Source organism: Neoarius graeffei, chromosome 3 (genome assembly GCF_027579695.1).
Source record: "Neoarius graeffei isolate fNeoGra1 chromosome 3, fNeoGra1.pri, whole genome shotgun sequence".
In the NCBI taxonomy this organism is placed as follows: Eukaryota; Metazoa; Chordata; class Actinopteri; order Siluriformes; family Ariidae; genus Neoarius; species Neoarius graeffei.
This window is the reverse complement of record NC_083571.1, coordinates 102,022,572-102,034,867: the sequence shown is the minus strand read 5'-3', so window position 1 is coordinate 102,034,867 and position 12,296 is coordinate 102,022,572. Positions and strand designations below refer to the sequence as shown.

The window sequence follows — 12,296 nt, the reverse complement described above, 5'->3', positions numbered from 1 at the left end:
GTGAGTGGGCACCCTGTTTTATTTAAAGAACAGGGATCTATCAAAGTCTGATCTTCACAACACATGTTTGTGGAAGTGTATCATGGCACGAACAAAGGAGATTTCTGAGGATCTCAGAAAAAGTGTTGTTGATGCTCATCAGACTGGAAAAGGTTACAAAACCATCTCTAAAGAGTTTGGACTCCACTAATCCACAATCAGACAGATTGTGTACAAATGGCAGAAATTCAAGCCCATTGTTACCCTCCCCAGGAGTGGTCAACCAACAAAGATCACTCCAAGAGCAAGGCGTGTAATAGTCGGCGAGGTCACAAAGAACCCCAGGGTAACTTCTAAGCAACTGAAGGCCTCTCTCACATTGGCTAATGTTAATGTTCATGAGTCACCATCAGGAGAACACTGAACAACAATGGTGTGGATAGCAGGGTTACAAGGAGAAAACCACTGCTCTCCAAAAAGAACATTGCTGCTCATCTGCAGTTTGCTAAAGATCATGTGGACAAGCCAGAAGGCTATTGGAAAAATGTTTTGTGGATGGAGGAGACCAAAATAGAAATTTTTGGTTTAAATGAGAAGTGTTATGTTTGGAGAAAGGAAAACACTGCATTCCAGCATAAGAACCTGATCCCATCTGTGAAACATGGTGGTGGTAGTATCATGGTTTGGGCCTGTTTTGCTGCATCTGGGCCAGGATGGCTTGCCATCATTGATGGAACAATGAATTCTGAATTATACCAACAAATTCTAAAGGAAAATGTCAGGACATCTGTCCATGAACTGAATCTCAAGAGAAGGTGGGTCATGCAGCAAGACAACGACCCTAAGCACACAAGTCGTTCTACCAAAGAATGGTTAAAGAAGAATAAAGTTAATGTTTTGGAATGGCCAAGTCAAAGTCCTGACCTCAATCCAATGGAAATGTTGTGGAAGGACCTGAAGCGAGCAGTTCATGTGAGGAAACCCACCAACATCCCAGAGTTGAAGCTGTTCTGTACGGAGGAATGGGCTAAAATTCCTCCAAGCCAGTGTGCAGGACTGATCAACAGTTACCGGAAATGTTTAGTTGCAGTTATTGCTGCACAAGGGGGTCACACCAGATACTGAAAGCAAAGGTTCGCATACTTTTGCCACTCACAGATATGTAATATTGGATCATTTTCTTCAATAAATAAACAACCAAGTATAATATTTTTGTCTCATTTGTTTAACTGGGTTCTCTTTATCTACATTGAAAAAAATGGCCTGTTAAATTAACACAAAAAAATCTTGTACATCGGTTGCACTTATTAAAATCATATCCACTAAGACCAATTAAGTCATGTTCTGTTTGACTGAACATGACTTAATTGGTCTTAGTGGATATGATTTTAATAAGTGCAACCGATGTACAAGATTTTTTTGTGTTAATTTAACAGGCCATTTTTTTCAGTGTACTTTTAGGACTTGTGTGAAAATCTGATGATGTTTTACGTCATATTTATGCAGAAATATAGAAAATTCTAAAGGGTTCACAAACTTTCAAGCACCACTGTAAATGATACAACCCTGTGTGCATTACAGTGGTGCTTGAAAGTTTGTGAAACCTTTAGAATTTTCTATATTTCTGCATAAATATGACCTAAAACATCATCAGATTTTAACACAAGTCCTAAAAGTAGATAAAGAGAACCCAGTTAATAAAATGAGACAAAAATATTTTACTTGGTCATTTATTTTTTGAGGAAAATGATCCAATATTACATATCTGTGAGTGGCAAAAGTATGTGAACCTCTGGGATTAGCTTGAAGGTGAGATTAGAGTCAGGTGTTTTCAATCAATGGGATGACAATCAGGTGTGAGTGGGCACCCTGTTTTATTTAAAGAACAGGGATCTATCAAAGTCTGATCTTCACAACACGTTTGTGGAAGTGTATCATGGCACGAACAAAGGAGATTTCTGAGGACCTCAGAAAAGCGTTGTTGATGCTCATCAGGCTGGAAAAGGTTACAAAACCATCTTTAAAGAGTTTGGACTCCGCCAATCCACAGTCAGACAGATTGTGTACAAATGGAGGAAATTTAAGACCATTGTTACCCTCCCCAGGAGTGAGCGACCAACAAAGATCACTCCGAGTGCAAGGCATGTAATAGTCGGAGAGGTCACAAAGGACCCCAGGGTAACTTCTAAACAACTGAAGGTCTCTCTCACATCAGCTAATGTTAATGTTCATGAGTCCACCATCAGGAGAACACTGAACAACAATGGTGTGCATGGTAGGGTTGCAAGTAGAAAGCCACTGCTCTCCAAAAAGAACATTACTGCTCATCTGCAGTTTGCTAAAGATCATGTGGACAAACCAGAAGGCTATTGGAAAAATGTTTTGTGGACGGAGGAGACCAAAATAGAACTTTTTGGTTTAAATGAAAAGCGTTATATGTGGTTAAAGGAAAACACTGCATTCCAGCATAAGAACCTTATCCCATCTGTGAAACATGGTGGCGGTAGGATCATGGTTTGGGCCTGTTTTGCTGCATCTGGGCCAGGACGGCTTGCCATCATTGATGGAACAATGAATTCTGAATTATACCAGCAAATTCTAAAGGAAAATGTCAGGACATCTGTCCATGAACTGAATCTCAAGAGAAGGTGGGTCATGCAGCAAGACAACGACCCTAAGCACACAAGTCGTTCTACCAAAGAATGGTTAAAGAAGAATAAAGTTATTGTTTTGGAATGGCCAAGTCAAAGTCCTGACCTTAATCCAATCAAAACGTTGTAGAAGGACCTGAAGCGAGCAGTTCATGTGAGGAAACCCACCAACATCCCAGAGTTGAAGCTGTTCTGTATGGAGGAATGGGCTAAAATTCCTCCAAGCCGGTGTGCAGGACTGATCAACAGTTACCGCAAACATTTAGTTCCAGTTATTGCTGCACAAGGGGGTCACACCAGATACTGAAAGCAAAGGTTCACATACTTTTGCCACTCACAGATATGTAATATCAGATAATTTTCCTCAATAAATAAATGACCAAGTATAATATTTTTGTCTCATTTGTTTAACTGGGTTCTCTTAATCTACTTTTAGGACTTGTGTTAAAATCTGATGATGTTTTAGGTCATATTTATGCAGAAATATAGAAAATTCTAAAGGGTTCACAAACTTTCAAGCACCACTGTATATTTGCATGCCAAATTTGAAATAAATTATTTTTTAATATGATTTTTTTTTTAATCACCACCTGGGCATTTCTACTGAAACAATTATCCGCCTCAGGCTCAGTGAATATCGGTGAATAATAACATTGACTTTGTCTCAGTTATTATTCACCGATATTCACTTCACCTTCACCAAACAATTGATAAACATTAAATATTAAACGTGATGCCTTATTGATAAGCTCAGTGTGTGTTTTCTGAAGTTATAGTATGGAAGAAAATACCTTCAGTAAGTCAGTCAGTGAAACTCACATCCAATCAGTTCAACTCCAACAGACGATAGGTTTATTTCCGATCATGGACAGGGAACCAAGTCCAACCAGCCTGAGTGTTACATGCCATTGTATAAGATACATATTAAAATAAATTTTACATAATTGGTTACAAAAAGACAAAGGACTTCATGTCCATTGGTAAAACATTCATTAGATTAACATAGATTACCATACAAGTATATGAAATATTCATATAGGAAACAGGAAACAACCCATACTTGGTCACTAAATGATGTCTTCTTACCACTGAGAGAGAGATAATTACACACATTTTTTCAGATCTATGAGATGTGAAAGCATCACTATAAATCCAAGCTACATGACTTACTTCTTTCTTTCTTTCTTTCTTTCTTTCTTTCTTTCTTTCTTTCTTTCTTTCTTTCTTTCTTTCCTTTTATGTCCTCAGAACTAGACAGACCTAGAAATTATGGTTCCCCAAAAATAGAATTCAATTCACACATCTTGCACCCCCTTGAGCTCAGAGGGACACCTCAAAGACAGAGAGAGAGAGAGAGAGAGAGAGAGAGAGAGAGAGAGAGAGAGAGAATAATCTACTCTAAAATCAGGGTTCAATAATTTCTCATTACAGTAGGATTAACTTTACTGAATATGAGAAAAGAAAGAATACCGGAAGAGAAATAATAAAATTAAAAAGAAATTAAATTAAAGAATGAAATTAAAAGAAATTAACTCAAATCTCCATCACAGTTTCATACATATTGTGATCATGTCTTAATATCGTATATTAGTATATTATTACGGCAATGTTATATACCCTGACAGTTCTGACTGCTTTTTTTCCCCAAAAATTTCTTGGAGCTCTCACGGAATCAATAGTTTTCATGAAGGGCACAAGCTATAAAATAGGACCGTTTAGAAGATAGTCTAAAATGAAAATAATTCTGAGTCTATGTAATAGTGTGTGTGTGTGTGTGTGTGTGTGTGTGTGTGTGTGTGTGTGTGTGTGTGTCCCCAGAATGTGTCCTTGTCCACCACTAGACTCAGTTGAAGAGCTGCGGTTGACAGGTGCAATTTATTCACATGTCCTTTTGGTGAGAGTCCTACTATTCCTACTACTTTGCCTAATAATAATAATAATAATAATAATAATAATAATAATAATAATAATATCTTTTGTTTTTTAGACCCTTAAATTTCCATTTGTCAGATGTGATTTAAGTATGAATAAAATGCTAAAATAAAACCAAAATTTAAAAAATATATTTATAAAATATTTATAAAGCAAAAAATAATCTTAAAACTACCATATACTATACATGTATGCAGAGAGGATTTTTTTTCTCTTTAACTAAACAACATAATTTAATTTAGACCTAATGTTAGAACATATTATAGTGTGGTATATGGACAAAAAAGTCAAGTCAAAGTCCCTCTCATGCCAGAATCTGGTCTTCCCAGGCAGTTTCCTGTCCCAGTACTAACCAACTCTTTAAGGCATATGGGTGCAGTGCCGATCTCCATTTCTATAGCCTTCAGCCTCTCGCCTATACAGCTAAGGTTACAGTGGGGGGCTAGTCCTCTGGTAGCTGCGAGAGTTTGACTTCCCCACTCGCATCTGTATTGCAGCATGCCTTACCAGATCATAGTAGGTACCTTTTTTTTATGATGGTCTTTGGTATGACCCGACCATAAGTAGAACTCGCGATCTCCCAATCAAGAAGCGGATACGCTAACCACGAGGCCAACATATGGTATGGACAAAAAAAACAATAATATTAATATTTTTGTTTGTTCTGAACTAGACTACAATAGATTTTTATTCGTTATTAGATGCTGTGATTTATATTGTACATGTTTAAATTTCTGTTCATTTTTTTTTCTTGGCTTGCATGTCATTCTTAGATCAAGAACCAAATATAATATGAATAGAAACATTTGTTATGAAATACAAACAATACATTCATAAAAATTATAAAATATCTTCAAAAATGTTCCAGTAATTCTTAAAAATATCTTGATTAAATTCTGTTGCTGTTCTGTTAAAGTGCTAGTGCTCAAACAGTAGCATGTGGAGCATGTCGGCTGTAAATAAATCTATTGATGTGTTTCATTTAAGACATCATTCATACTTTAACTGGTTGACTTCCATACACCTGTTTTTGTTTTTGTTTTCCAGGAAGATTTAAAAGAGACGCTGAGAGAGAAAGACTGGTACAGCAGAGACGATTTCACTGTACAGCTTCAGGATGTTCCTCTGTTTTCAGATGAGAATTCTAACACTGTAAGAAAATGTGTTGTTACACTGTAAAAGGAAGCTAATCATAGACATGTTTCTTAAAAAAAACCTAAATAACCAAGAGGTTTTTTTGTCCTGTTTGAAGAACGAATGGATTTCAGAGGAGAAACTGAATGACCATCAGGCACACACACTCTTTCTGCAGCTCTGGGAAAACCTTGTATGTCTGATAACACATCACAGCACAGAAATCCATCAACCTTTATCCAGAGAAGTTAATTTTATTAACCGTTTTGCAGCTCCAGCCAAACGCCAAGCAGGAAATGCTGAACAACATTGATGTGCCCACAATTCGCTGCCAAACTGAAGTATGATTTACATGAAAATGAAAATGTCAACTTTGGAGATTTGACACAACAAAATTCTTTATAATCATGCAACAATGATCACATTCATCAAATTCAACTTGCTTATTGAAATGTTGGTGTTTCGAGACATGTATTAGCAACCACACACACTGGTTCTTTTCTTTCTCCTACAGCATCAACCGTTCCTCAGAACAGAGAAGAATTCTCCATCCGAAATGAGTCCGTCATCCAGAAGAGCTGTTCCAGCTGTTGATGTAAATGAATCCAAATGCCTTACTATGTCAGATCTACTGAAATGAAAAACATATAAAAGATTTATAAAATTTGTCAGCTGCATCTCCCACTTTTGAATCACAGTTTGAATCTGTAACTTTGTCATGCTCCTTATAATACTACTGTCCATGGAGTGCAGTATTATTTCAGTCTCAAGTCACGACATTTAACTACCTCAGTCTAATCTAATCAAATCCAAAGAATTCATAATGATGTCTTTAAGTGTGGCTGCTCTTCTTAAACATGTTAAGCAGGTACCAGGAACTTTTTCAGCTTTTTCCAACTTCATCGCTTGTACCTGTTAAAATATAAACCCTTTGGATTCTGTGTTATTTATAGACAGTCGTGATATGCCACACAATGATCATTTATCAAAAACCTGACCTGAAGTGTTTTCATGTCTCCATGCTTTTGTTAATGTTTCAGTTCATTAATTTTTCTCAGCTACAGACAAATTTACAAGCTGCAACATAGAAACACAAATTTCAATGAATATTATTTCCTGAAATTTCCCAAACCTTCTCTGAATCTAGCATTTAAATTGTAATTAATATGTTTTTCATTGGGCAGCACGGTGGTGTAGTGGTTAGCGCTGTCGCCTCACAGCAAAAAGGTCCGGGTTCGAGCCCCGTGGCCGGCGAGGGCCTTTCTGTGTGGAGTTTGCATGTTCTCCCCGTGTCCGCGTGGGTTTCCTCCGGGTGCTCCGGTTTCTCCCACAGTCCAAAGACATGCAGGTTAGGCTAACCGGTGACTCTAAATTGACCGTAGGTGTGAATGTGAGTGTGAATGGTTGTCTGTGTCTGTGTCAGCCCTGTGATGACCTGGCGACTTGTCCAGGGCGTACCCCGCCTTTTGTCTGTAGTCAGCTGGGATAGGCTCCAGCTTGCCTGCGACCCTGTAGAACAGGATAAAGCAGCTAGAGATAATGAGATGAGATATTTTTCATTTTCTGTTTGCTGCCTAGTTTATGGATTAATATTTTGAAATACACTGCAAAAACTGTTGCCTAGATCTAACTCAATAAAAATAAGGCAACATTTTCCAACCACTTTTTGTAAGTTTAGTCAACTAATGGTATTTTTGAGTAAGGAGAACTTAATAATATGCATTTCGATGTATGCAAAAAGATTAAGTTGCGTTGACAGAAAAAGCCAAGAAATTGAGTAAAATCAATGTAAAAAACATCAGCATATTAAACACACAAGACTTAATTAAAATAAGTAACATTTAAATGAAAAAATTATTTTTGTACTCTATTTTATTAATTTTGACCAATTCACCCTTTCTTTGTTTTGAAAATGGAAACTGCTTAAAATAATTAGTTAGCATAATAATAATAAAAAAATCAAGACATATCAAATTCCAACCTTTATTAAATCATTACCATATCAAAACAGTGGCAATGAGCTGGACAGTATAAACAGTCAACATCCATATTTAGTGCATAGAATGCATGACCTCAACTTTTTAAAGTGCTGCGTAGAACACCTTCACAGTAGTTTTCTTTTTTTAACCGTACACATATTATTAAAACATTTTCACAAGCCATATCCAAACCGTGTCAGTATTAACAGTCAAGAACATCAGTATTTAGTGCATAAAAGAATGCATGACCTCAGCATCTCAAGTTTTACTTAGAACATTCACAGTACAGTTTCTTACTAAAACAATTTAACATTAAGATGATCTGTACTTCTGTAACAATTCACAAGCAAAACACCTTCACAGTAGTGTCTTTCAGTGTGTAGATGTTGAAATAGGGCCATCCCATCTGTCACTGGAGAGAGAGAGGAAAAAAAAGACAAGTTATGGTTCATCTCTAACCTCTTGGATATATAAGCCTGATGAGAGCCCTTATAAAGATCAGTTTTTTACACCCTAATATACTCATTTGTGAAGATTATCCTGCTGAACAAGACATAAAAGAATGATTTTTGTGACACACAGAGCTTATTTTCTAAGGCAATATCCAAAACATGATGTAAAAACCCAACTGACTTCCTGTCAAAAGGAGCCAGGGTGACGCTAACTTCCGGGTTGGCCTACAAAAATACCATACAGCAACCTCAGTGTTTCCCATTAGACCCGCCACAGTCTCATCTCATCTCATTATCTATAGCCGCTTTATCCTGTTCTACAGGGTCACAGGCAAGCTGGAGCCTATCCCAGCTGACTACGGGCGAAAGGCGGGGTACACCCTGGACAAGTCGCCAGGTCATCACAGGGCTGACACATAGACACAGACAACCATTCATACTCACATTCACACCTACGGTCAATTTAGAGTCACCAGTTAACCTAACCTGCATGTCTTTGGACTGTGGGGGAAACCGGAGCACCCGGAGGAAACCCACGTGGACACGGGGAGAACATGCAAACTCCGCACAGAAAGGCCCTCGCCGGCCACGGGGCTCGAACCTGGACCTTCTTGCTGTGAGGCGACAGCGCTAACCACTACACCACCGTGCCGCCCCCCGCCACAGTCTCTCACAGAAAAATAAAAAATTAAAACAGGTTTCATCATCTTTCATCTCTGCCAGTCAGCCCCTCCACCTGCCGTCTCTCAATTCTATTCTAGCAAAATCTGACTTTTAACAATATAAATTGTTACTTACATGAGTTCGGTAAAGTGTTTTCCTTAGGCTGCGTAAAAAAACGTGTCTTCACATTCAGGAACATTCGACAGTGAAGCCTGCCTGCCTGGGCTTGTTCTTCTGTTGCTGCAGGTGGGCAGGTCGTGACGTTTTACGTCTGATATAAACGTTTAAACTGAGTTTTGTTAAATCAATTTATGTTGAAATCCAATAAAATTAATTTTATCACATAAAAAAGTAAGTTACGAAAATATTCACACTTTTTACTTATAGATAACTCACAAAACTAAAAAAAGAAAAATAAATTGATTTATTGGAATAAATATTTTTAAAAGTAAATAAAGTAAAATGGACAATACCACTGAAAGACTTCTTACAGTGTACAGACCCATATAGAGTCATTAAAATGTTAGATGTAGCCCTCTGACCCCTGGTATAATCAGTGGCTGATTTGAGCTACATGAGATTTTTGTTTGTGGTATATTTTATAGCTGCTGTATGTTGTTTGCGGTATTGTAGGTATTCGCCACTAATATGTCTTGTGAAGATCTGAGTCCCTCCAACACAATCCCCACCTCAGGTACACACACACACACACACACACACACACACACACACACACACACACACACATATTTTAAGCACTGGTGTTGTATGTGTGTGTGTGTTTATGGCATGTATCCATAAATTGCCTCTGCATTGTTTGAGTTGTTTTTTAACATACTGTGATTAGATGTTAAAAAAAATCCTGCTTCAAATGAGACCAATAGTGACTCATTGCTAATTTGAAAATTTTCATGCGTTATTACGTTGGTATTATGTGTTATTACACAATTATTGCACATTATTACATTATTACAACATTGTTACATGTGTTATTACATTACAATGCACTAACAGTGCAATAACACATTTAATAATGGTCTAATAACAATGTAATAACGGTGTAATAACATGTTTAATAACAATATTGCATATTTAATACTGTAATAGCTTGTGCAATACCGGTGTAATAATTGTGTAATAACAATGTAATAACGTATGTAATTACACATATAATAATGGTGCGAAAATTTAGTAATTACATGCATAATAACAATTTAATAACTCGTAACAACAGTGTAATGACTGTCATAACATGTTTAATAGACAATGTAATAATGTAATAAGACAAGACAGTAAAAATGCATTCGATTGCAGGACAAGACCAAAACTTCAAAAAGTGAGCTTGAGAATGGTCTCAAGTACTACAGCGCTATCCTTCAAATAAAGTGTTATCCATAATTTTTATGAATTGAATTCTATTATACTCTTATATCAGGATGCCTTGAATATAAACCTGGCCAGAAATGGTCAGTAGTGTCTTAATACTCCTGATAGTCTGTAACCTTGTTAGAATGTAATATGCCAACAGTTGTCAGAAATGTTTTTGGATTTATATATAGGAGACACGCTGTTTATCACCACCTTGTCTATTTGTTTTTCATAAAGAACACTTTAGCAGCATATCCTTTCTCATTACAGTCCTACATATCACTGCAAGACTGTGTAACTGGGTGTCTTGCTCTTCTCTATAGTGCATGCAGTGAAGCCAGCTGATATCTCAGTGGTGGGAGCAGTTGGTGATTCTCTAACGGTCTGACATACACACACATGCACACACACACACACACACACACACACACACACACACACACACACACACACACACACACACAGTTTGTTATCCATAAACTTTAGCCATTATCCATTTATGTTAGTTAATTTCAGTTCACTATGCTACTTCTCTCTCTCTCTCTCTCTCTCTCTCTCTCTCTCTGAGCCTGAAAGATAGTGCCCTTGTTGAACATTTATTAATACCATAATGCTGTTGAATCTGACTGGTTAATTATATATAAGGTGTTAATTATATAGAAGAGTAGCTCTGACAATAGTGCCAGCTGCAAGATGAATCAATGATTTATATCAATGCACTGCTTCTAATGCATTATCTTAAGGTAAAGGGGTTAAGAATGGCCATGATCTTTTCTTCAAAGAAGACCACAAAGTCTTCTGCAGTGATTGAGGACTGAGGTGCAACAGATGGAGAGCTGGGGAGAGAAGAGAAAACAGAGAACAGTTGATGAGGTTTAGAGATGGAGTTGTGAATTTTGGAATGATAAAATTTCATCTTTGCTGATGTCAGTGAAGCTGTGAATTCTGCCAGGAGGGACTGGTAGTAAAACGGGTTGGCTTGGGCCCTGGATTTTCTCCATTTCCTCTCCACTGCTTGCAGGCTGCTTCTGATGGAGTGAAGAGTTTCAGATATCCAGGAACTAGGAGAAGAAGATCTTGCTGGCCTGGAAACAAGATGAGATAATGTGTTAAGTAATGAGGAGAGAGAGAGAGGTGAGCAGAGAAGATGCAGAAGATTCAGTGAGAAGATTGGAGAAGGATTCAAAGGGGGGAGGGAAGCAGTGACAGAGGAGGCAAGGGAGGAGGGAGAGAGGAGCGGAGGTTACAATGGACTGTAACAGTGGAGGTAGGAGGGGAGGAGGGGTGGAGAGGTAGAGGGAGGGAAAATGAAATTAAGTGGTGGTCAGACAGATGGAGAGCGGAAACTGTGGGATCTGAGGTGGAGCAGTTTCTGAGGATGACCAGGTCTAGAAGGCTTTATGGGTTGGAGGTGAGTGCAGAAGGGAGAGATCAAAGGAGTGGAGTAGTGGAAGGAAGGTGGCAGACTGAGAGGCTTCTAGGTGAAGGTTGAATTTTTCCAGGAGCATCAGTGGGGTGCCATCTTCTGGGAAGGAGCAGAGTAGGACGTCCAGTTCATCTAACAACATCCCACAGGGCCTGGGGGGGGGACTGGTTAACAGGAGAGGAGACTGAAACAGAGTGAAATTCAAAGGAGGAAATGGAGAGGTGAGAGAATGGAAGAGGTGAAAATTTCCATGATGGAGAGCTCATCAAACCAGTACCACCACCATGACCAGACGGTCAGGGGGTGTGAGAGAAGGAGATGGAGGTGGAGAGGGCTACAGGTGCTGTGGTGTTGTCAGGTGAAATTCAAGTCTTGGTTAGTGCAGGGACGTGGAGAGACAGGACGGAGGTATAGGCAGAGATGAAGCCAGCCTTCTGTGTGGCAGACTGGCAGTTCCATAATCCAGCAGTGATCCAGAAGGTGTCAGTGGAGGTAGATGAGAAGTAGATGAGGTTGGAGAGGCATCATCCTCAGTTAATTATAAACTAGTTCATTCTTTTACTTTTATGTCCCGATCCTCTGTGTAGGCAGGGAATGGTGTTGCATCTACAGGCCTGTTGGATGTGCTGACACAGTACAGAGGATTATCATGGAGGTGAGTATAAGGGTTGTTTTACAATCAGGGTACAAAGTTTGTGTCACAGGGGTCCAA

The 12,296-nt window shown here is 38.4% G+C and overlaps 1 protein-coding gene across 1 annotated transcript in view; it reads left to right on the top strand.

Annotated features, from left to right (window-relative positions):
* LOC132882637 (phospholipase B1, membrane-associated-like) overlaps positions 1-12,296 on the top strand; it is an 89,544-nt gene that overhangs the window by 33,666 nt on the left and 43,582 nt on the right. The window contains exons 11-18 of the mRNA XM_060915723.1: positions 4,449-4,524; positions 5,610-5,714; positions 5,815-5,889; positions 5,969-6,037; positions 6,211-6,291; positions 9,424-9,484; positions 10,482-10,540; positions 12,172-12,239. Of these exons, the coding sequence (XP_060771706.1) occupies positions 4,449-4,524; positions 5,610-5,714; positions 5,815-5,889; positions 5,969-6,037; positions 6,211-6,291; positions 9,424-9,484; positions 10,482-10,540; positions 12,172-12,239 (594 nt within the window). The remainder of the gene's footprint in view (positions 1-4,448; positions 4,525-5,609; positions 5,715-5,814; positions 5,890-5,968; positions 6,038-6,210; positions 6,292-9,423; positions 9,485-10,481; positions 10,541-12,171; positions 12,240-12,296) is intronic.